Source organism: Carcharodon carcharias, chromosome 7, assembly GCF_017639515.1.
Source record: "Carcharodon carcharias isolate sCarCar2 chromosome 7, sCarCar2.pri, whole genome shotgun sequence".
Taxonomy (NCBI): domain Eukaryota; kingdom Metazoa; phylum Chordata; class Chondrichthyes; order Lamniformes; family Lamnidae; genus Carcharodon; species Carcharodon carcharias.
In genome coordinates, this window is record NC_054473.1 from 118,941,207 (window position 1) to 118,965,420 (window position 24,214).

At 43.7% G+C, this 24,214-nt stretch overlaps 1 protein-coding gene across 3 annotated transcripts in view; it reads right to left on the reverse strand.

Moving 5' to 3' along the window:
- Positions 1 to 1,793: 1,793 nt before the first annotated feature.
- Positions 1,794 to 24,214, reverse strand: part of mmp15b (matrix metallopeptidase 15b) — a 154,465-nt gene continuing 132,044 nt past the window's right edge. For all 3 annotated transcript variants that reach the window (XM_041192330.1, XM_041192331.1, XM_041192329.1), the window contains 3 exons: positions 7,897 to 8,047; positions 6,671 to 6,786; positions 1,794 to 3,613 (listed from right to left, as the gene is read on the reverse strand). In XM_041192330.1, coding sequence (XP_041048264.1) covers positions 3,180 to 3,613; positions 6,671 to 6,786; positions 7,897 to 8,047 — 701 coding nt within the window. In that variant the 3' untranslated portion in view covers positions 1,794 to 3,179. The remainder of the gene's footprint in view (positions 3,614 to 6,670; positions 6,787 to 7,896; positions 8,048 to 24,214) is intronic.

The window sequence follows — 24,214 nt, forward strand, 5'->3', positions numbered from 1 at the left end:
TAGCATTTAGATTTTGAACCAAGATGCTGTGGTGCACTAGAAACAGAAGGAATTCCAGTACAGATCTTTTTGGCCATAGCACACAGTAATTGTCTCCCCCACTCCTGCACCCAACAAATCCATTTCCACGTTTTGCTCTACATTTTCATTTGAGGCATTGCATTTTCTTGTGTAGCACTCTGTCAAAGGCGTTCTTGAAATCTAGGTACACAGTAACTATTGTTCACATTTTTTTAACATGCCTCATTGAAAAGGAAGATGTCCCAAAGCCTTGAGATTGGAAAGAAAAGTGGGGAATAGTAAAAAGAAGGAAAAATAACAAACATTTAGGGGAAATTGCATGATCAAAGAGAAAGATGTTAGAAGTTTTTGGAAGGCAAGAAGGGAGGTGGTTAAAAAAAAATGAAGGGACCGTAACAACTGAAAGCGTGGTCACCAATGATGTGCTAGAGGTCACAGGGAACAAGAAGTTGGGGGTGGAGTGTGTTTGGGGATGAATGGATGGAGGAAATACAAGAGGAGACTATGGATTTGAAACCAATGGTTAGAATCTTGGAAGTAAATTTCCTTGGGACATGGCATGTCGATGGAGCTTATAAAAGACTGGCATGATGGGAATGCAGAACACTTGTATGGGTGAGATTGCAAGCCATGGAGTTTATTTTTTAATGCATTCAAGGGATGTGGGTGTTGCTGGCTAGGCCAGCATTTATTGCCCATCCCTAACTGCCCTTGAGAAGGTGGTAGTACGCTGCATTCTTGAACTGCTGCAGTCCATGTGGTGTAGGTACACCCACAGTGCTGCTGGGGAGTTCCAGGATTTTGACCCAATGACAGTGAAGGAACGGGGATGCACTTCCAAGTCAGGGTGATGAGTGGCTTGGAGGGGAACTTCCAGGTGGTGGTGTCCCCATCAGTCTGCTGCCCTTGTCCTTCTAGAAGGTAGTGGTTATGGGTTTGGAAGGTGCTGTCTAAGGAGGCTAGGTGAGTTCCTGCAGTGCATCTTGTAGATGGTACGCACTGCTGCCACTGTGCGTCGGTGGTGGAAGGAGTGAATGTTTGTGGATGGTGTGCCAATCAAGCAAGTTGCTTTGTCCTGGATGGTATCAAGCTTCTTGAGTGTTGTTGGAGCTGCATTCATCCAGGCAAGTGGAGAGTATCAACATCCCCCAGGATGTTGATAGTGGGGGATTCAGTGACAGTAATGCCATTCAATGTCAATGTTCTGAATGAGTTGTATTGTTTGGAATTTGTAAGCAAGAAGGCTGACTAGAAAATATTACATGTGATAAAATCATGGACTAGGGTTAGGACGGGAGAGGTGGGGTAGAGGTGGGCACTGGTACAGATGTGGAGGTAACCTTAGTAATGGACGTTGAAGGATACCCCAAAGTTCTACAGAGGTTAATTCAGACTGATGTACAACTAGAGAGGCTAATGGAGGCATGGTGATATTAGCAGCTACTGAAAAGAAATTTTCAGATTTGCTGAAAAAAGTGGAGGAAATTTTGGACCATCCAGCTCTTAATAGCTTTTGGAGCCAACAAAGACATAGAATTCAATTTTGTTGGTACATATGTGAAACCTAATGCCTATGCTTCACCATAATATCATTGAGGGGATCATGGATAAATAATGAAGATACAACTTAAGATTTCAAGGTGGAGGTTAATATTTGCTGTATTTTATGGTAACCTTGATGATCTCTTTGAATTACGTGTTGAAAGAAAGAATACAGAACAGCAGCCTATCAAAGTAGAATTCTGAACTTGGCAAAAAGTGACAACCTATTCTTTAGGCATCCACTGTAAGTTTTTATATACAATATTCTTTTTAAGTCAAAGCCATCAGATGACAGAATATCTCCATGAGAAATCCTTCTACTAATTGATCATCTCCATTCAATTAGACTTCTGCCTCCAATATGGAGACAAGCCTATGATGTTAACAGAGTCAAAGTGCCAGCAAGGACATCTCCACAATTTATATACAATATAGTCTACTGATGAAAAATCAATCAGAATGTAAATTATCCATAAAGGGAATCTTTTCTTTAATACCTCTATCCAGTTAGAACTCTGACTCTAGCTTGATAAGAGAGACTGTAATCAGTAGGCTCTAGTCCTCAGCCAGAAGAGACAAGTCTGCAACCAGCAGGCATCAGCCTCTAGATTGCAGCCCAAAGTCTAGGAGGTCCTGCTTTCAGCCAGGACTTCTGGTAAACAATTTTTTTGATGCTTTACGGCAGCAACAACCCAATCTGTAGGAAAGGCACAAGTGCAAAGCTTTAAGAAAGAAATCAATAAAATTCTTTGGTCCTCAACTAAAATTTGGTGAAATGGAATGATTTTTGGAACAGGTCTAACCACAACAGAGTCATAATGTTGGTAAGGACATCTCATTGAATCAGCTAAATCTAAGTTATGGGAAAGTAAATGACAATCTCCCAGTGTTTGTAGTAAATTACAGTAATTATTTTACAGTGATACAATGGAATAGCACCTCTCTCCCAATGATACAGTGATTTCATTAAAGCTTTCCGGGTATAACTGGTGTAACTGCATCAATTCTAAAGTATAGAGCAACAAAATTATTTTTTGTGGCTGCTCCAATGAATGTCTAATTTTTCAATGACTCAGTGTAGCTGTCAGCAGTTGTCCTAACACCAAGTCATGATAATCCTAGCTAATATTCAGAAAATATTCAGCTCAGGAGTGGAAATTTTTCAGTGGACTAAAGGCAGTGGGGTTGGATAGCAATTATTTATGAATTAATCCCAATGAATGATGTGCTCAAACAGTAGTAATTATTTCAAGTGTTTTGTGCCTTGTGGTTCATCATCTCTAGCCAGTGAAACTCCTTTTGGAAGCCCAGGAGGAATCCTTTCTCAGGCCAGGCTTCACTTTTATACCATCTTACTCAGCACAGTTAAGGGTATGGAGGTAAAGAGGCACAGGAAGCTTTCCTTGGAACCACATCACAAATTCTTTTAACCAGATAACACTGGGGCCATCTCAAAATTCTCCAAATTCTCTACGTTTCTTACGTTTAATGCCTCACTTAGCATCATTGAGCAGGACCGTATAAAATAAAACAAACAAAATTGAGAAGCAGTGTCACCTGGACTCATTGTCTGTGACCCAATGGCGAGCCATCTAGTAAGGGTACCAATGTCAACGTCAAACCCACTCCTGCATGGAGCGTTTACAGTACAGCAGGAGTCTTGGTGTTCCCTTCTTCTGCAGTTGGAGGATGGCATAGATCAATCCCAGAATGCAGAGCAGCAAAATCAGTGGGACTATGACAATTACTATATTCATTGTTCTAGTATAGTCATCCACAGGGATGTTAATATGGACGTCCACCTCTTCTTCCCTCTCTTTTTCCTTCTCTTCCTTTGTCTCACCTTCTTCATCATCCTTGTCATCAATATCATTAGTATCATCAAAATCATCAATATCCAAATTAGGCTCCTTTTCATCAAAATCAGGTTCAACATCCAGATGACATCCCATCCAGTCACGAAGGATAGATTTTGGGTAACCAGGTTCTGTTCTCAGCAACTGGTTGTTAAACTTCCAGTATTTGGTGCCTTTGTAAAAATGTGTGTAAGCTGTCAATCAAAATGAAAATAGTTTCAGAGATGACAATCAACAGATTTGAAGGTTACACAATTGTAGTCAGAAATGCTGTACAATTAGTTAATTCAGCATTTTTATGGGACAGTTACTTTATGCATTGATGATTGTACGTTATTCACAATTTAGACACAGGAATCAAAAACACAATTTCTAAATTTGCAGATGAAACCAATTTTTTGGGGAGGAGGTTAGTTAATACTGAGGAGGACTGCAAAAAATTATAAGGAGACATTTAAAAACGTGAAGAATACATATAGCTGGCATATTAATTTTAACAGATAATGGTGTGGTATTAAATTTTGGTAAGAAAAATAAGGAGGTCACATATTACTTGGAAAATGAAAAATTAAATGGAGTAGAAGAGCAAAGGGAATTGTGAGTATAAATACACAAATCATTAAAAGTAGCAATATTGGTTAATAAGGCCATAATGAAAGCACACTAAGCACTAGGGTTTATTCCTAGAGGGATAGAATTGAAAAATGGAGAAGTTGTGCTCAATTTCTATTGAACCTTAATTAAATCACATTTGGAGCACTGTGTACTTTTCACTATGTTTTGAAAGGTGTACAAAAGTACTGGAGAGGGTGTAAAAAAGGTGTGCAGGGATGATAACAGAATTGCGAACTTGTACTTATCAGGAAAGGATGAACATACTGAGCCTCTTTTCTCTTGAAAAGAGAAGGCTTAAAGTTCTTTAAAATTGGGAAATGTTTTTATTGAGTAGCCATGGAGAAGAACAAAACTAAAGGCCGTTAATGTAAGATAGTCATCAAGAAATCAAATAAGAAATTCAGAAGAAGCTTCTTTACCCAAATATAAAAACAAAAAACTGTGGATACTGGAAATCCAAAACAAAAACAGAATTACCTGGAAAAACTCAGCAGGTCTGGCAGCATCAGCGGAGAAGAAAAGAGTTGATGTTTCGAGTCCTCATGACCCTTCAACAGAACTGAGTGAATATTAGGAGCGGGGTGAAATATAAGCTGGTTTAGGGTTGTGGGGGGGGTGGGGTGTGTGGTTGTAGGGACAAGCAAGCAGTGATAGGAGCAGATAATCAAAAGATGTCACACAGAAGAACAAAGAGGTGTTGAAGGTGGTGATATTATCTAAACGAATGTGTTAATTAAGAATGGATGGCAGAACACTCAAGGTACAGCTCTAGTGGGGGTGGGGTGGAAAGACTCGTAGAGCATAAAAGATATAGATTTAAAAATAATGGAAATAGGTGGGGAAAGAAAAATCTATATAAATTATTGGAAAAAACAAAAAGGGGGAAGAAACGGAAAGGGGGTGGGGATGGAGGAGGGAGTTCAAGATCTAAAGTTGTTGAATTCAATATTCAGTCCCGAAGGCTGTAAAGTGCCTAGTCGGAAGATGAGGTGCTGTTCCTCCAGTTTGCATTGTGCTTCACTGGAACAATGCAGTAAGCCAAGGACAGACATGTGGGCAAGAGAGCAGGGTGGAGTGTTAAAATGGCAAGCGACGGGGAGGTTTGGGTCTTTCTTGCGGACAGACCGCAGGTGTTCTGCAAAGCGGTTGCCCAGGTTACGTTTGGTCTCTCCAATGTAGAGGAGACCGCATTGGGAGCAATGAATGCAGTAGACTAAGTTAGGGGAAATGCAAGTGTAATGCTGCTTCACTTGAAAGGAGTGTTTGGGCACTTGGACGGTGAGGAGAGAGGAAGTGAAGGGGCAGGTGTTGCATCTTTTGCATGGGCATGGGGAGGTGCCATAGGTGGGGGTTGAGGAGTTGGGGGTGATGGAGGAGTGGACCAGGGTGTCCCAGAGGGAACGATCCCTACGGAATGCCGCCAGAGGGGGTGAAGGGAAGATGTGTTTGGTGGTGGCATCATGCTGGAGTTGGCAGAAATGGCGGAGGATGATCCTTTGAATGCGGAGGCTGGTGGGGTGATAAGTGAGGACAAGGGGGACCCTATCATGTTTCTGGGAGGGAGGAGAAGGCGTGAGGGCGGATGTGCAGGAGATGGGCCAGACACGGTTGAGGACCCTGTCAACGACCGTGGGTGGAAAACCTCGGTTAAGGAAGAAGGAGGACATGTCAGAGGAACTGTTTTTGAAGGTAGCATCATCAGAACAGATGCGACGGAAGCGAAGGAACTGAGAGAATGGGATGGAGTTCTTACAGGAAGCAGGGTGTGAGGAGTTGAAGTCGAGGTAGCTGTGGGAGTCGGTAGGCTTGTAATGGATATTGGTGGACAGTCTATCACCAGAAATTGAGACAGAGAGGTCAAGGATGGGAAGGGAAGTGTCAGAGATGGAACAAGTAAAAATGATGGAGGGGTGGAGATTGGAAGCAAAATTAATAAATTTTTCTTTACCCAAAGGTTGGTGAGAATATGAAACTTGCTACCCCAGGGGAGTAGTTGAGGTAAATCATATAAATGCATTTAAGGGGAAGCTAAATAATGAGAAAGAAGGGAATACAGGGTCATGCTGAGTTTGATGAGAACAAATTAGAGTAGGTTCAAGTGCAGCATTAACACCAACATGGATTGGTTAGGCCATATGGCCTGTTTCTATGCTGTATATTCTATGTAATTTAACGTTTGTGCAAAACTGGCAATCAGCTGGTACTTGAAACATGCTGGATGGGGATTTTCCGGCCCCGACACCGTTGGGCATCGTCGTGGGTGGGACAGGAAAATTTGGTGAATCAACCTGTTCATGACAATGCCTGCCGGTGTCGGGGCCAGAAAATCCAAGCCACTATGTTCTATGCACTATGTAGCTGTTATTATAAAGCAGTAACTTAGGTGGTTACTTTTGCTGTAGCAATACTATTGCATGCCGTACTTTTGTTGGCCTGCAATATCTTCACGCTCTTTAAAATATGATACCTTCATGCTTACATCACATAATGGTATAGCCATTATCTGGAGTTAAATATAGTTTCTTTTCATTTAACAAACAGAAACAGGTTCCAGCATTTAACAGTACATGGTTATCAATTTCCACTTAACTGGGCTCCCTATTTTCTCATAATTCCCCAAATGGATCCTTGCTTACCTCCATTGACAGTGAGGAAGGCCCCCCTTGGTGAAGGTGGGATTCCTTTCCAAATGCTGATTGGCTTTGGATAGCCACTATCTACTGCTCTTCTCTCTTCACTGAAGCGCCAGTATCTGAAATTATCAGAAAGCCTGTTCAGTATTCAATGTTAAGTTGCACCATAGTAAATGTTTTGCAAACCAGTCCTCCCAAGCTCGCACTATTCTTTACACAAGGGGAAATCAAGTCAGGGTCCTAAATCTACATCAAAGGGAATGGAATCAGCTGAGATAAATCAATTCAAAGCAGCAAATAAACCAAATGAAATATGAATAGACAAAGCTATACAAAGCATTATTTAAAGTGCATTGGACAGGGGCATGTTACTGAAACCTCTAAAGTGTTTAACCTGCATAGGGCATACTCTGTGTTCTTTCAGGTTGCCCTCAATTCAGAATACAGCTACAGCTTATCCAAGATTTTAGTTAATACTTTAAAAGTAAAATATTCTGTATAGTCAGAGAGCTGAAGGTTGCTATAGTCATGCATTTTTGATTCTGAAGCCAGAAATCCGTTCTACAATCCCACCTGAAATATCACAGCAGATATTAAGGAAGATATCAGGTGTTGAGTCCTACTGTCACATTCACCATCCTTACCAGGAGTTGCTCCACCTACCTCAGTCCTGCTGGCATTGCCACTGGCTGCTTCTTCATTGCCTGTCACATGCAAATGGCAGTGAAGAGGGAGCAGGTTCCAGATCTCCTGAAGATTTGCCTCCCATCCATCACATTTATCCCTTCCCAGGCTGCTATGTAGAAAGTAACCTCAGCCCTGGGAAGTAGTAGTAAAGGTCCTTCAATAGTCCCTCACCACCTCTTCTGGTGCTGCAGCAGTGTCTCCATTGCAGAACCATTGAATTTTCCAACTGCATACTGCACACTCCCCTCGTTTTTATTGCATGACAGGCTGTCTAAGCTGGATATCATGGATCTTTCTGTGGTATCTAACTTAAATATGTACCATCTGTTGAGGACTCCATCTAGTAATATCCAGTATATGATCCATCTAAGACTGGCTGCAAATTTTCAAGATACAAGGATAAAGATGCCCTCTGGTTCAGCACAGAGCCTTTCAGATCAGGAAGTGCCCAGACCTTTCCTCTGATATACTGATTATAAATCAGTAAGAAACTAAAATCTAAGCTACGCCCAAGAGAAGATGGCATATAACTCAAAGCAGACCTGTCCCCTCTGAAGAAGTACGTCTGACCAGTGATTTCCCACCAGATGGCTGCATCAATCCTGTCATGAGGCATTCCAGCACCAAGCTCCATCAGGTGACGGGGGTACCCTGGTTCCAACATCGCTTCATTGAACAGCCAGAATTTATCACCTGGAAATTAAGAAAAAATTCTATTCACTTTTCAACCTAAACTGAATTCAAGTCACCTTTGAAACCTCAAACCTTGGGTGGGATTTTCTGATTTCACCTGCTGCTGGACTAGAAATTCCCGCCCAAAGTCTATGAACCTTTTGCTGGTCAAATTTTCCATCCCGCCTGTGATGATTCCCTCGGCAGGTGGGACCAGAAAGTTTAGGCAGTTATTTTCAAATTCAGCAAATCAATTGCACTGGGGGATATTTTGTGTCCTGAATAAGCTGCGAGCTCAGTTTTTACCCATTTTGTGAAAGATGCACACTTCTACTGAGGTAGGCAGACTAAGATCCTGCCTTAACATACTAGAGCTGGGAATTCCCTTGGGGAAATTTCCCATTCTGCACTTATAGCTTTGATGGCAATTCTAACGGAGAGGAAGATATCCTGAGGAAATTCCCTGCTCAAGTCCTTTGCATTCTAAAAAGACATTGGTATAAATGGGTTTCTAGCCATTGAAGTACATGTAAAGAGCAAAAAGATTAATGCAACAATTTCAAAGTAATCTGTGGCCCATTTGTTTGTTCTAGCACTTAAGTTTTTGTGAACGTTTGTTCAAATAACTTACTGTTTCCCCCCAGAACCATTATTGAAGCCAATTGGTTTCCCAAAGGGAATTTCCTTTCTAAAGTTTTTGGGAGGAGAAGCGGAGGAGTGTCTCTGACAAGTCAGGTTGCATGAGAGTACCCTATGTCCATCTGGTGACACATGTACACTTGTAAATGTAGACACAGGTTAAAGGGCTTTGAACAGCAGATTTTTAGAGTCTGGGGAGATTCTAATTTTCTAGTTAGGTTGTGACAGCAGATGTGATGACACACATGCATGTGAAAACCGAAGAAACTTCTCAGTGCTTCTTCAGAAGCATTCTATGCTATCAGGATGTTGCATAAAAGAATGCATGCCAAGGTGATCATCAGGCAGTAAAGCTAATTGGCTGTGTCTACCAAAATGCCAACATATTTATAGTCAGTTCTGCACCTGCCTGGTAACTGTGAGGATCTGTTTTTCACAGTATCTAACCAGAAATATTATCTTCCTGTAGATCTCTACTTAAAGAAACTCAATTGTTACAGTTTTATCCCAGTCGGGGTGAAGTTGACGTCATCTGGTGTTGCAGCAGCTGCTGCTGCCATATTTAAAGGGCTGGCAGTTCTGCAATCACTGCTGCTGGAAAAAAGGAGCCTTTCCCTAGCCTTCAGCCTTTAACTATTCTACAGCCTCCAAACATCCAACTGCTGCTGCTGCTCCCTGACTGCAAATCTCCAACCAATCAAGCAGCTGACTGGAAGGCTACAGCAAGAATGGCAACAGGAAAATTCCAGGTGGCTCACATTTCAGAGATGCCTTTTTGCAGTTTCTCCTCCAGACTGCAAAGGGAAGGTAGAAGGTCCTTTACCCAAGGGACAGAAGGAGGAGAAGGCACCGCTTGACCAAATAAGCCTGGAAGGAGAGCACATAGGAGATCAGCAGCAGTGAGGTTACCCCCTCAAATCTTGGTTCAGTGCTGCAACACGGTAATGGGCTGAATAATACACTCCGGCGTTGGCTGGGGGCGGGGACCCGCACCTGCAAATGGCGGCCTTCCAACTTCCGGGCCCGCAATTGAAACGTGCCCCATAACACGCAAATTGGTCCAATTGCAAGTTTGAGGCCTACAGGCAGTGAGCATCCTGCCCAATCAATTTTGGAGGGAGGGATGTCCGACCTCAGGTCATTGGCTGTGACCCGGAACAAGGTCAGGGCCAGTAATTTAAAGGGCCCACAAGCACAGGGCAGAGTCAGGACACCCAGCAAATGCCTGCACTCAACAGAGTTCTGTAGCTTTTTGGAATGGGAGAAATTTACAGGCCTTTAAGTTATGTGTGCATTTGTGTGATATCTGATGTGTCCATAGTTTGCCAATGAGCAGAGGTGACATTCTTTTTGAACATAAACAAGTTTTCTGCATCTTAGCATAGAGGAGTTGTCTAGTTGTTGCATGTTTCCCTCCAGAGATGTCAGAACCATTGGAGCAAGGGGAGAGGGGTCAAACCAGCCCTTTGATTTAACAATGACTCCCTAAGAGCCCTCCTCCATGCTGTTTCTAACTGACGGGATCAAATCATGCCATCTAGCGGGAAGAGAAGAAACCTGTCCCAAACATGTGTTGCCTGGAAGGAGGTAGCTGCGGAGGTCAGCAGTGTTGGTCTGGTGAGGCAAACCGGGTCTCAATGCCAGAAGAGGCTCAATGACCTCACATGGTGAGTAAGACCTCAGTGTGCGGTATTTTGTACCAATATGCTACAGGATAGCATCAAGAATACAGGAGACATATGAGGTTGGCTGGAGCTCCAAAGAAACATGATTCATCAAATGCACTGGTGTTAGCACCAATTCAGTATGCACTTATTGCTTTGGTCCAGTTGCAGGGTGGGGGACTGGCAGCCCGTGCAGAAGAGGAAGGTGCACAGTATCTAGGCTGCCAAGCACTCTGCTAATAATGCGTCGGCGGCATGCCATCAAATAAACTAACAGTGCTAGCGACTGCAACGTCACACCTATTTTCAGGAGAAGCGTGTCCACAATGTCCATCAGCAAGACCAGACTGTAGTGGAAGTGCCAAAGCTCATTGTGCTGACTCCATTTGAGGATGACGTTTTGACGCTGTCCGAGTCTGATTCATCCAGATCCATTGGCAGAGGCAAGATTGGGAGAAGGCATGGGTCTGGTGAGATAGCAAAGGGCAGAAACTGATAGAAAAGGGCGACTGGGAGGTGGATACATGTTTGGCATGATGCAACGAAAGTCAAAAATCTCATGCTGATGCTAAAACCCAGGGTAGCTTCATACGCAGAAGCTTTAGCTGTTGTTACAAGTATGTATAGTGTCTGCATGGTCTCATCTGTCATGTTGCACATGACTAATGCTGCTGAGCTACGTGACTTTGCGCAGCTGTGGAAAGGTTTATGATCACTTACTTACTTCTGTTTCTCTGTCACAGGTGACAGTCCGCTGATCCTAGTCTAGATGACAGGCTGTCGCTCCCCTCCAAGGATGAGGAAGAACTTTTGGAGGATGTAGCATCACACCCTCTCTCTGTCCCAAGCATCAGTGCAGATACTGACACCTCAGCAGGGATTTTCATGTTGGGACAAGGGCATGCACAGTCTAGTGAGGATACTTCACAGTCACACCTGCGGCTGCTGAAGAGTGTGGTGGAGTAGGCCTCGGGCAGTCAGAGGAGTGTCTGGGGTGATGCAGAGACTGATTTCGAGTCAGATGATGAGCCTCTGGAGTTGACTGTGAGGTGGCTGATATTGGTTATCCAGCATGAGGTCCACAAGGATTTGGCGGATATACCAGACAGATTGCGTCCTCTGGCCCAGACTGTGGAGGTGTCCACCCAGGCCTTGTGCACTGCGATCACCATTCCTTCAGAGCATCAAGCTTCCTCCATTGACAGACAAACAACTGTCCTGGAAGGGCAAATTGAGTGAACAGCAGATGGAATCGTGGGTATGAGCTCGAACCTGCAAACCATCACCCTGGTTCTGAGCTCATGGGCTGGGAGCCAGGGCGACAGGAGGACTGGGAGCATGGGCACAGATCCACCCCCTGGGACCTCACGGGAAGGCAGGGAGAACCACATGGTCTTAGTGGGAGAGGATGAACATCAGCTGCTATCATCTGGAAGCACCTCTCAGGGCACTTCTGATGGGGCAGCGTCCCCTCAGTCCATTCACCATTAACACACTCCTCATGCAGTGCCAAAGCGACAGAAGATCCTCCTGCCACTCAGCAGGAGTCTTCTAACATGGCAGGCCACTCAAAGCCTCAGCCGCACAGAGAACATCCACTGAAATCATCCAGAGCGAGAGAGATAGCAGATCAGTGGCCTTTCTCCAGTGCGGCTGCAAGTAAGGGAGCAGCACTGAGCCAGAACACTCGGAAATGCACCAAAAAACTATAGTCACTAAGAGGGTCACATAGGTGCATTCCTTATGCCTATGAATGTTAAGTGCCATTAGTCTGTAAATAAACCCTGACCTCATTGTCCCTCATGCAGAGATTTTTATATAATGTTGTGGCTGTGCAATTTCTTTCAGGAGATAGGCGATAGCTTTAATAGTTTGATGCAAGGCAGGATGCTTTGTCAATATTTGAACACGGTAAGTGCATTGACAGAATGGTGACACAGGTTTCTCATTGCACATGGAAATAGGTTTGGACACATGCTGTGCACGCATCTCAGGGGGGTACTTTTGAAACTATTGAAACCTGTGCCTTAACAAGGTATCCCTGGTGTCATGACCATCCATGCGATCACATCCCGGGCCTTCCACCTGAACGTTGCCATGTTCCCTCAACTCATCCTCGCCCTCATCCTCAGATGAACAGCCCCTATCTGCTGTGCCCTCATCCTCAAGGGCATCCCCTCTTTGGCTAGCGAGGTTATGGAGGGCACAATATATCACCACCATGAGGGACACATGTGAAGGAGTATACTGCAATGCCTCTGCTGATCCGTCAAAGCATGTGAACCTCATTTTCAATAGGTCGATGATCTATTCAACGATGGCTCTGGTGCTTATGCGACTGTTATTGTATCTTATCTCCACTTCTGTTCTGGGTGCCCTCACTGGCATCATGATCCATTTCTTCAATGGGTAACCCTTGTCACCTAGGAGCCATCCATCCAGGGCATCAAGGCCACTGAATAGGTCTGCCACCTGTGAACTATGCAGAATGAAGCAGTACTGGCTGTTACGCGGGCACCTGGTGCTTACCTGCATGATCAATCGACGATGATCACAGACCAGCTGCATGTCTAATGAGTGGAAACCCATCCTGTTAATAAAGGTGCAGGGCTGTCCAGCAGGAGCCTTTATGGCCATGTCCATACAGTCAATAGCTCCCTGTAACCTGGGGAAGTGAAATTGCCACAAACCCTCGGTCTGTCGAGTTGACACTACTCATCCGATGTGAAGGAGATGTAATTCCCTGCCCTTCGAAAGATTGCATCAATGAAGACCTTGATACAATGGTGTGCAGCAAGCTGTGTTATGCTGCTGAGGTCTCCACAGGCTGTCTGAAAAGATCCTGTCACGAAGACGTTGAGCGCGACTGTGACCTTTAGAGCTACAGGTATCGGGTGATCCCCAACACAGTTGGAGGAGATCTCCCCTGCCAACATGTCACACAGTGACGTGACTGTGGCTCTTGAGAGTCTGAGCCTCCTCTTGCATTGTATTTCGGACACCTGCAGATTGCTCAATCACTGCCAATATACTCGAGGGATGCATAAGTCCTTCTATGCTTCCGCTGAGGATGTATGACGGCTTCATCACCCTCTGGGTCAGGCGCAGCTCTGGCACCTTCATGCACCACCACTGCATCCTGGACCTCCCGATCTGCCCTTCTTCTTCTCACTCTCCTCATCCTTTGGAGGTTGTGTCCCCTACAGAGACCACAATCCCAATTTTTTTGTTCATCACCCTAGGCTTTAAACTAGCCAATGTCTAAATGGACCTCTCAGCAGGAGGAATAAGGCCTCTAATTAAGATAAGTTTTAAATGCAAACTCTTCTTGCAAAAGCACTTCCAGCAGACGCAGAACTCTGAACTGCTAAGCTGAAAATCAGGGCTTGGCTGAAGCTTTTAAAGCTGCCCTAACAAGCTGTCTCATAAGAGAATGGGAACCCCATCTGGCGTGAAACAGACTCTGCAAGTGCTTTATTGCAGACGTTTTGTATTATTCAGGTTAATTGCCTCATTAACGAACTTAAATACCCACTCTAATTAGATTTGAATAACTTGGGCGAGCTCCTGATTTTTAGCCCTGCCTGCCAGCCATCAGGAATGCGACCTGACATCATCATGCCTGATAATACATAGGTGCGAGACGCTCTCGTTTTTGGAGCATATTACTCAGCGCAATTTCTTAATTCGGTCTGTCAAGGTGAGTACTTCCATTCTTCAGGTTCCCCATGCCTGCTGACCGAATATCTGAAACTGGCCCAATGAGGCTTTTTAATTACCTGCACAACTAGTTTAACAAGAACTTAATTGAAAATTGCATTGCATTTCAGAGGTGGAATCCAGTGCCATTCTGGGAATGCAATTTTTAAATTGTGCCTGCACGTGTTCCCAACCTCACTGGAGTTGAAAATCCAGCCTCTGGTGTGGACAACACTTGAAGTTCATGGGTGGTTACATGTGTAGATGTTAAGTTTTGTTTCTGTTGCATGGCTCAATAAATCTTTCATTCACTGTTGCTGCTTCTCATTCCAATTCTTGCTGCCCTCAGATCTCATCCTTGTTCCCTTGATTTGCATGAAGCAATGGACCAAGGTACATCCATTCAATTCTTCAGCTATGTCACTGTGCACTGTGTACCTGGATAATGGGCAATAAAGTGCAAAATGAAGGGGCGAAAGCAGCACTGAATAAAGGTAAGCCTTTATTGGAATCTTTCTGAAAGAACAAAAGGGACACAGGGAATGGCTCTATACTCGGGTGTCCCAATCCTCCCTTGTACTCAAAAGCTCCACCAGATTGGTCTAGGCACCTGAATCGCATCTTCAAAACCCAATGGCCTGCTTGATGGCGCTCAAGTTGTCCCATAGCATGTGTTGTAACCCTCCTCTGTATCTGTATATGAGATACATACAGGCATGAGTAGCCATAACTTTAGCGGGTAGCCCTTGTCTCCAAGTATCGATCCCTGAAGGAATGCAGGGGCCAGAAAATCTGTATCACCTGGGACTGTTGAAGTGATGTGCTGTGACTGTTTCCCAGGAACTGTGCACTTACCTAAAGATTATCCTTGCAGTGGTTGAAGACCAATTGGACATGGATGAAATGCAAACCTTTCCTGGTGATGAAGAGCGCTGACTACACCATGGGGTGCTGGTGGCCACATACATGCAGTTAATGACACCTTGTGCCTGGGAGAATCCCGTGATGGCCTGAAGCTGATGGACCCCTCTGCCTGACTGGGTTGATGCGGTAACGCACAGAGTCACCGGGCTTCTTGAACTTGGCACTGGTCACCTTCTTAATGCACTGATGGGCTGCAGATTGAGAAATTCCATATATGTCCCCAGTAGATGCCCGTAAAGAGCTGGAAGTGCAGAGGTTGGGAGGCACTGTGCCACTGAAATTAGGTATCCATCGACCCTCATGGGTCTCAGTTCATCCTGAAGCACGGCGCAGAGATCAGTGATAGCCTCCCTGCAGAGCTGTAATCTTTGCTGGCACTGCCACTTGGGCACTTGAAATAAGTTCAGCCTCAGATGGTGCACATTCTCCTGAAGATAACCTCATCTGTGAGGAGATGCCTGTTGGCTTGCCCCTCTACGTCTTTCTGCAGCTTGCCCATCTTGAGACTGGTCCTACTGTTGGTCCTGAGGTTGTTGATGTGCCCCTGTCAGTGTCTGGAGCTCCCTCCCCCTGAGTTGCCCCTCCTTCTTAATGGGGGCCATGAGGCCTAGGTGGATGAGGCCAACAGCAGGAGTCTCTCCCTTGTTCCTAGGCCTTCCATCCAACAGGCTGCCCCACCCTCAAAACCTGTCCTTTAGTTTTTTTTCCACAGAATGTTGCACTGTCTCTGTGTAAACATGCCAATATGCCTCAGAATCCTAGTATCCCTGCCAACTTCTGACAGTTCCCCCTGTGAACTACCTTCCCTGCCACCACACACTGGTTCTTCTGATGGATACTTAAAAGAGCCAACACTTAGCCCCTATTTCCTTGCCTCGTTGTTTAACCAGGCAGGCTTCCAAAACCATGTGGTCTCCAAGTGTAACTGGTAAAATGAGAAGTGCGCCATAAAATTGCAGTCACTTGGCCTTTCTAAAACCTTCATTGGTGTCCTACTGCCTAGGTATCCAAAGTCTGCCCTCCAGGATTTCCACTGTTGGTAAAATCCAGAAGTGACATCAAAATGTTGGACTTCTGGTCAAACTCCCACTTTATGGACACTCCCAGCCACCTCCAAACTTGCTCTAAACTGACATTGAAGACTAAAGAAGATGCTAATAGTGGCATAAAGGTAAGATAGCAGAATGCGTTAATAGCAGAACAAGAGTCAGCGCTCTGTGAAGAACAAGTTACAGATGGCCCTGTGGTGGTGGTGGTGGGGTGGTATGGAGATTGGGGAAAAGATATTTTTAAAAGTATCAAAATTGAGGACAGAGTTCATGGTCTGAAATTGTTGAACTCAATTTTAAGTGCAGAAGGCTGTAAAATGGCTAATTGGAAGATGAGGTACTGTTCCTCCAGTTTGCATTGGGCTTCAGAGGAACATTGCAGCAGGCCTAGGACAGAAGTGTGAGCATGAGAGCAAGATGGTGAATTGAAATGGCAAGGAACAGGAAGGTTGGGGTCATGTTTGTAGACTGAGCGAAGGTGTTCCACAGTATAAAATCCATCACATCTTTACTTCTCTTCTGCTCTGAAGAAGAGGTCATACGGACTCGAAATGTTAACTCTGTTTCTCTCTTTACAGATGCTATCAGACTTGCTGAGTTTTTCCAGCATTTTCTGTATTTACTATTGTCAAATTGCTTGTCTAACATTCAGTGCTGGATGAGCAGAAATTCCCTCCAATTAAATATTGGGAAGACTGAAGTTATCATCTTCAGCCCCCACCTACAGCCATGGTTCCCAAGCTATTGACAACACCTATCTCCCTGGCAACTGTCTGAGGTTGAAACAGTGTGCTCACAACATTGGTGTCATATCTGGCCCCAAGATGAGCTTCCAAACACACATCCGTGCCACCACAACTTATTTTCACCCTAATAACATTTCCCCATTCCACCCTGCTTCAGCTCATCTGCTGCTGAAACCCTCATCTCTCTTTTTATTACCTCTAGATCGACTATTCCAACAAACTCATGACTGGCCCCACACATACAATTCTTTGTAAACTTGGGCTCATTCAAAATTCAGTTGCCCAAATCCTCACTCACCCCAAGTCCTTTGCACCTTTCCACAGCTTCCTCTGCTCGCTAATATTGGCTCCCAGTTAAGCAATGTCTCAATTTCAAAATTCTCATCCTCATTTTCAAATCCTTCCACAGCCTTGCCCTTCTCTATCTCTGTAATTTCCTTCAGCTCTACAACCCTTCAAGATATCTGCATTTCTATAATTCTAGCCTCTTAACCATCCCCAATTTTAATCGCTCCATCACTGGTGGCTGTGCTTTCAGCTGCCAAGGCCCTAAGCTCTGGAATTCCCTCCCTATCTCACTTTCCTCCTTTAGGACATTTCCTTTGATCAAGTTTTTGGTCATCTGCGCAATATCTCCTTAAGTAGTGTGGTGTCACATTTTACCTTATAACACTCCTGAGAAGCACATTGAGAAATTTTATTATATTAAAGGTGCTACATAAATACTAGTTGTTGTTTTCATCATCAAGATCGGAGTAGACTGGCACCCGGAAATCCTGCTCTGCTGATTCTCCATCGCTAGAGAAGAGCACCAATAAGTTCAGGCCCAAAAAGTTCATTTTAAAATTGGATATTAAAAATTTGGTTTTGGAGAATGGGAATAGATTTTACAGACAAAATACTTTTGCTGCACAGGCACAGTTGTTCAACACATGCAGTGTGAACTCTTTAAATGGCATGAAAAACTGAATCCCATCCAGTCAGTGCATTATTTAAGGCTTTCCTGAGTTAAGCTGTTTGCTGAGCTTATATACAATGCTAAAATGATTGCCATTCTTTGACAGAAAACATTTACTGTTGGTCATTTTCAGTAACAGAGATTTTGCCAAGAGCTTACTTTGGACCTATGAAATTGCTAAGCCCTGCTCCCTTTCCACAGCTTCCCTCTGTCCAATTTTGGATTTGGCAAAGGACAACAGCCCTATCAATACACTGTGTAGTTTCACTCACAGTATGTGTGCTTGTAAGGAAATGGAATCTGTAAACAACCTTCTGGGAGTGTTCATGTGATGCAGAGGCTGCCTCACCCACAGCTGTTCTGTGCTTATGTCTGGGAAATTTGTATGTTCAGTCCTGACCCTCTGTGCAAAATGATGATGTTTCATCCTGCCAGGAAACAATGGTAAATTATACAACAAACACATATTTTCCTGCACTTTACACCAAAACCTCCTGAAATAGCAGATAAGAACCCCTTCCACTTCCCACCTGTTGTTGGATAAATACAGAAAACAGAAAAAGTCTGAAGGTCAAAGGTTAAGGCATCCTTAACTTTTTTTTAAAAGATATTTTTTATACTTTGTATTGTTGATTATTTCAATCTCTGTCCTCTCATCTGCTCTGGAGGACATACAGGGGAAAGGGGACACAAATATACACAGGGAAATTTTATTTCCTCCTGCTAGGTTGAAACAGGACTGTTAAAATGGAGCAGATGAAATACCAACAACGCAAACTTGTATTTACACATTTACACATTAAACATTCCAAGGCATGTCACAGGAGCAATAGAAAATAAAATTTGACACCAATCTACCTAAGGAGATACCAGAGCAGATGATCAAAATTTGCTCAAAAAAAGTTTTATAGAGTGTCTTAAAGAAGGACAGAGAGGTATAGAGGTAAAGGGGCTTAGGACCAAGGCAGCTGAAGGCACGGACGGCATTAATAGCAGTGGGATGAAATTTGAGGATGTGTAAAAGGCCAGAATTGGAGGAAAAGTAAAGGAAGAATAAAACTGGATGGACCACTGGCCTTGATCTAGGCACCAGAAACAATAAAGGTACATCCTGCCCCATAGACCCTGCAGTCTCCTCACTAGCATCTAGGGGCTTATGTAAAAATTGGGAGAGCTGTCCCACAGTCAAGCAACAGCCTGGTGTAGATATACTCACCGAATCATATCTTATGGCCAATGTCCCAGACTCCTCCGTCACCATCCCTGGGTATGACCTATCCCATCAACCGGACAGACTCGCCAGGGATGGATGCAAGAGTGGTATACAGTTGGGAACAAGAAGCCTTGGAAGTCCTCAACACTAAGTCTGCACCCCATGAAGTCTCATGACATCAAGTCAAACATGGACAAGGAAATGCCTTGCTGATTGCCACATACTGCCCTTGATTATTCAGCTGATGAATCAGTGTTTCTCCATGTTGAACACCATTTGGAAGAAGCACTGAGGGTAGCAATGGCCCAGAATATATTCTGGGTGGAAGAGCACAGGCTGAGACAATGAGGACTGAGTGTGACTATGAACTAATGCTATGTCGGGAATTTGTTACAGGTAGAAATTTGGTGAAGAGGGGGAAAGAGGTGCTCATTTTTATACCACTTTTCAGCCTCAAGTAGTTCAGTGTTCTCCTTTTGCCTCTGGGCTAGGAGACTTGCTAATATTTTAGCTGTACAAATTAATGATTCATTGACTAATTAAATAAATAAGGTTAGACGGACAAGGCAAATATGGTATTGGGCCATGACTACAACATATGGGAATCTGTGGAATGCATTGCAGTCCTGGGCAATCAAGTAGCCAGGCAACTGTGGAAGTGTCTGTGACTTGAACAACTTTGGATCCAAGTTGCTGAGTTGGAGTCTGAGTTGCACACATTGTGGAGCATTAGGTAGGGGACAGTTACGTGGATACTTTGTTCCAGAGGCAGTCAACCCCTTAGGTTAGGTAGAACTTACGAGTTGGTCAATGGTAAAGGACAGGAGGCTGTGACAGCGAGTTCAGGCAGGTGTGGGGCTGAAAGAGACTCAACCCTTGACTTTGACCAACAAGTACAAGGTGTTTGCTACCTGTGTGGATGAAGAGAAGGATTTCAAGGTGGATAAGCAACTGAACATGGCATGATGTTGCAAGGTGCCATTCAATTGGGGGGAGTAAAAAGAAACATGGTGGTCATAGGGGACAGTATAGTCAGGGGAATGGACATTGTTACCTGCAGCTGCGACCAAAGACCTCAAAGGTTGTGTTAACTAGCTGGTGCCAGGGTTAAGTACAACTCCACATTGCTGGAAATGAATTTGGAATGGGAGGGGAATGATCCAGCTGCCATGGTCCACATGGGAACCGATTACATAGATAGAACTGGGAATGAGGTTCTGCTGAGAGAGTTTGAAGAGTTGGAATTCAAATTAAGATGCAGAACATCAAATATAATCATCTCTGGATTGTTACCTAAGCTATGTGCCAATTGGCATAAAGTCAACCAAATTAGAGAATTAAAGATGGGGTCAAAGGGTGGTGTAGGAAGAAGGGCTTTAAATTCATGGGGCACTAGCACCAGTACTTTGGAAAGACAGAGTTGTTCTGTTGGGATGGGTTCCAGTGAAATGGGGCTGGGACCAGTGTCCCCTTGAATCATACATCTAGGGCTGTGGATAGGGCTTCAAACTAACAGAAGGGGAAGGGGGAGAAAGGTTCGGGTGAAGGGAGATTTAGAAATCCAAAGAGAAAAGTCGAAGCAACAGAACAATGCAGTGATGTGGGTAAAGACATGCAGTGGGGGACATGAAGGGACAGAAGTTTTAAAAGTAATTGTCCATCAGTGAATAAGACCCATGCAGGGAATAGCAGTAAAAAATTGAAATTAAAGGCTCTTTTTCTGAAAGTGCAAAGCATCTGCAACAAGCTAGATAAATTAGTGGCACAAAGAGAGACACAGTGTAGATCTAATCACCATTACAGAGGCATGATTACAAGGTGACCAAGGTTGGGAAATAAATATTCCAGAGTACACTATATTTCGAAAAGACAGATAGAATGGCAAAGGAGGAGGCCTAGCCCTGATAATAAAGGATGACAGAAAGACATTAGAGAGTAGGTATCTTGGCTCAGAAAATCTTGAAGTAGAATCAGGGTAGCTGGATATTTGGAATCACAAGAGTCAGAAAACACTGCTGAGAGTAGTTCATAGGCCCCCTGTCAGGAGTTATACTATTGGACAGAACATTAAACAAGAAATTATTGGAGTGAGTAACAAACACAATGTAATAATTGTGGGGGACTTTAATCTTCATATAGATTGGACCAATAATATTGGAAAGGGTGGTCGAGAAGATGAGTTTGTAGAATGTTTCCATGACAGTTTCCTGGAGCAATACATTGTGGAACGTATTAGGGATAAAGTTAGTTTAGATCCAGTATTCTGTAATGCAGCAGAGTTAATAAGCAATCTCAAAGTGAAAGATCTGCTAGGAACTAGTGATCATTGTACAATTGAATCCCACATTAAGTTTGAAAGCGACATAACCCAAACAGAAAGCAGAATCTTAAACTTAAACAAAGCCAATTACATAGATATGAGGGGAGAACTCGCTAAAGTTGAATGGGTAAATAGACAAACGGTATGGCCATAAAATAACCTTAAGAAAGATATAAATAAACAATTCAAAATTTTCAACAAAAATATATTCCATTGTAAAAAAACTCAGCAAGAAACATCCATCCGTGGCTTATTCAGCAAGTTAAAGATTGCTTTAGATTAAAAGAAGAGGCTTGTAAGTTTGCAAAGAATAGTAGTTAGTCTGAGGATTGTGAGTGATTTAGAAACTAGCAAAGGATCACCAAATGTTGAAAAAAAAGGGAAAAAATAGAAGCCAGGAAGAAAAAAAAATGACAAGAGTTTTTGCAAAGAAAAGCAGGAGAATAACTAAGAAGCCACTTTTAGGTCCTTTTGAAGCAGAGACAGGAGAAATTATTATGGGGGATGAGGAATGGATGTCTTCACAGTAGAAGACACAAGTTGCGTACCAGGAATAGAGGTAACTTAGGTGCTAAGGAAAGTGAGGAAATTAAGGTAATTACTATCAGCAGACAAAAAGACCACAGAAATTTAAAGGACCAATATTGGACAAATCTCCAGGACCTGATAGCCTACATCCTAGGATTCTGAAAAAGATAGCTGCAGAGATAATGGTAATATATTAGCATGGATATAGGATCGGTTAATGGACAGGCAGCAAAGATTAGGCATAAATGGTGCATTTTCAAGTTGGCAGGCTGTGACCAGTGAAGTGCGGCAAGGGACAGTGCTGGGGCCTCAGCTATTTACAATTTTTATTAATGACTTAGGCACAAAGACAGAGAGCAACGTAACTACACTTGCTGAAGCTACAAAGCTAGGTGGAAATGTAAGTTGTGAGGAGGACACAAGAGAGGCTGCAAAGGAATATATATAGGTTAAGTGAATGGAAAACAAGATGGCAGATGGAATATAATGTGAGGAATTGTGAGGTTTTTTTATTCACAACGACTGTGCGGTGGTCACCCCTACCAATACTGTTATGGACAGATGCATCTGCAGCAGGCAAGCTGGTGAGGTCAAGTATGTATTGCCCTCTTGTTGGTTCCCTCACCGCCTGCCGTAGGCTCAACCAGTTCGTCTGTAATGGTACTACTGAACTACTCCTGGTGATGGACATTGAATTCCCACCCAGAGTACATTCTGCACCCTTGCCACACTCAGTGCTTACTCCCAGTGGTGTTCAACATGGAGGAGTAATGATTCATCAGCTGATGGGGGTGGCAGTATATGGTAATCAGCAGGAGGTTTCCTTGCTCATGTTTGACCTGATGTCATGAGACTTCATGTGGCACAATGTCAAGGACTCCCAGAGGAACTCCCACACAACTGTATATGACTGAACTGCCACCACTGCTGGGCTGTCCTGCCAGTGATGGTGATGTCTGGGACATTGTCTGTAAGGTATGATTCCATGAGCATTACTGTGTTAGGCTGTTGCTTGACTAGTCCGTGAGACAGCTCTCCCAATTTAGGCACTAGCCCCCAGATTTTAGTAAGGAGGACTTTGCAAGATCGACAGGACTGAGGTTGCCATTGTCACTGTCTCAACATTGCTGTTGTCACAATCCGGTGCCTCGGTTGATGCCAGGTGGTCCATCCAATTTCATTCCTTATCCAAATTTTGTCACAGTTTGGTACAACTGAGTGACTTGCTAGGCCATTTTAGAGGGCATTTAATAGTCAACCACAAGTCAAAGAGAGCAATTAGTGAACAATTGACAATGATTTCATGTTCATGTTCCAAGTGAATTAGAACACTTAATTCTAAATTTTTATTGGATTCAAATTTCACCATCTGTCGTAAGATTTGAACCCTGAGTCCCTAGAGCTTTACCCTTGGTCTCTGGATTACTAGACCAGTAACAATACCATTGCACCACTGCTTCCCCAATTCACTTGGGCCATAAAAATAGAAAAGTTGAATATTTTTTAAAAGGCATGAAACATGCAAATGTTGATCCTCAGAGAGATTTGGGTGCGCTTGTGCATGGAATTCAGAAAGTTAGCATGCAGGTACAGCAAGCGATTAAGAAGGCAAATGCATGTTGGCCTTTATTGCAAGGGGATTGGAGTATAGGAATAAAAGAGTCTTGCTACAATTGTACAGGGCTTTGATGAGACCACACCTGGAATACTGTGTGCTGTTTTGGTCTCCATATTTAAGGAAGTATATTTAAGGAAGCATTGGAAGCAGTACAGCAAAAGTTTACTAGATTGGACCCTCAGATTAGAGGATTGTCCTATGATGCAAGGCTCAGTAAAGTGAGTTTATATTCTCTGGAGTTTAGAAACTGAGAGGCGATCTCATTGAAAAATACAAGATTCTGAAGGGGTGTGACAGGGTAGACATTGAGAGGTTATTTCTGCTGGCTGTGGAATCTTAGAACACAGGGGCACAATCTCAGGATAACGGGCTGATCACTTAGGACTGAAATAAGGAGAAATTTCTTCACTCAAAGAGTTGCGAATCTTTGAAAATCTCTACCCCAGACAGTTGTGGATGCTCCATTGTTGGCTGAATTGAAAGCTGTGAAAGACAGAATTTTGGGCCCAGATTTTCACCACAATGAAGTGGCTGTCATGGCAAAAAACCCGGAACTGGCTGAAAATTCTAAGTCCCGTCCCTGAAACTGGCATTTCTCATCTCCGTGGGAGCAGGACTGGAGTCGGGCTGGGCATATGCGAATCGTTGAACCAGCTGCCTCCACTGATTTCCAATTTTTGAATTCCAGCTGCATGAATCCCGGATTGCGCAAAGCAGACCAGGTAAGAGGAGGTCTGAACCATCTCCCCAACAAGAGAGAATCTAAGCATTGCCCCATGACATCCAATGGCATTACCATCCCTGAATACCCCACTATCAACATCCTGGGA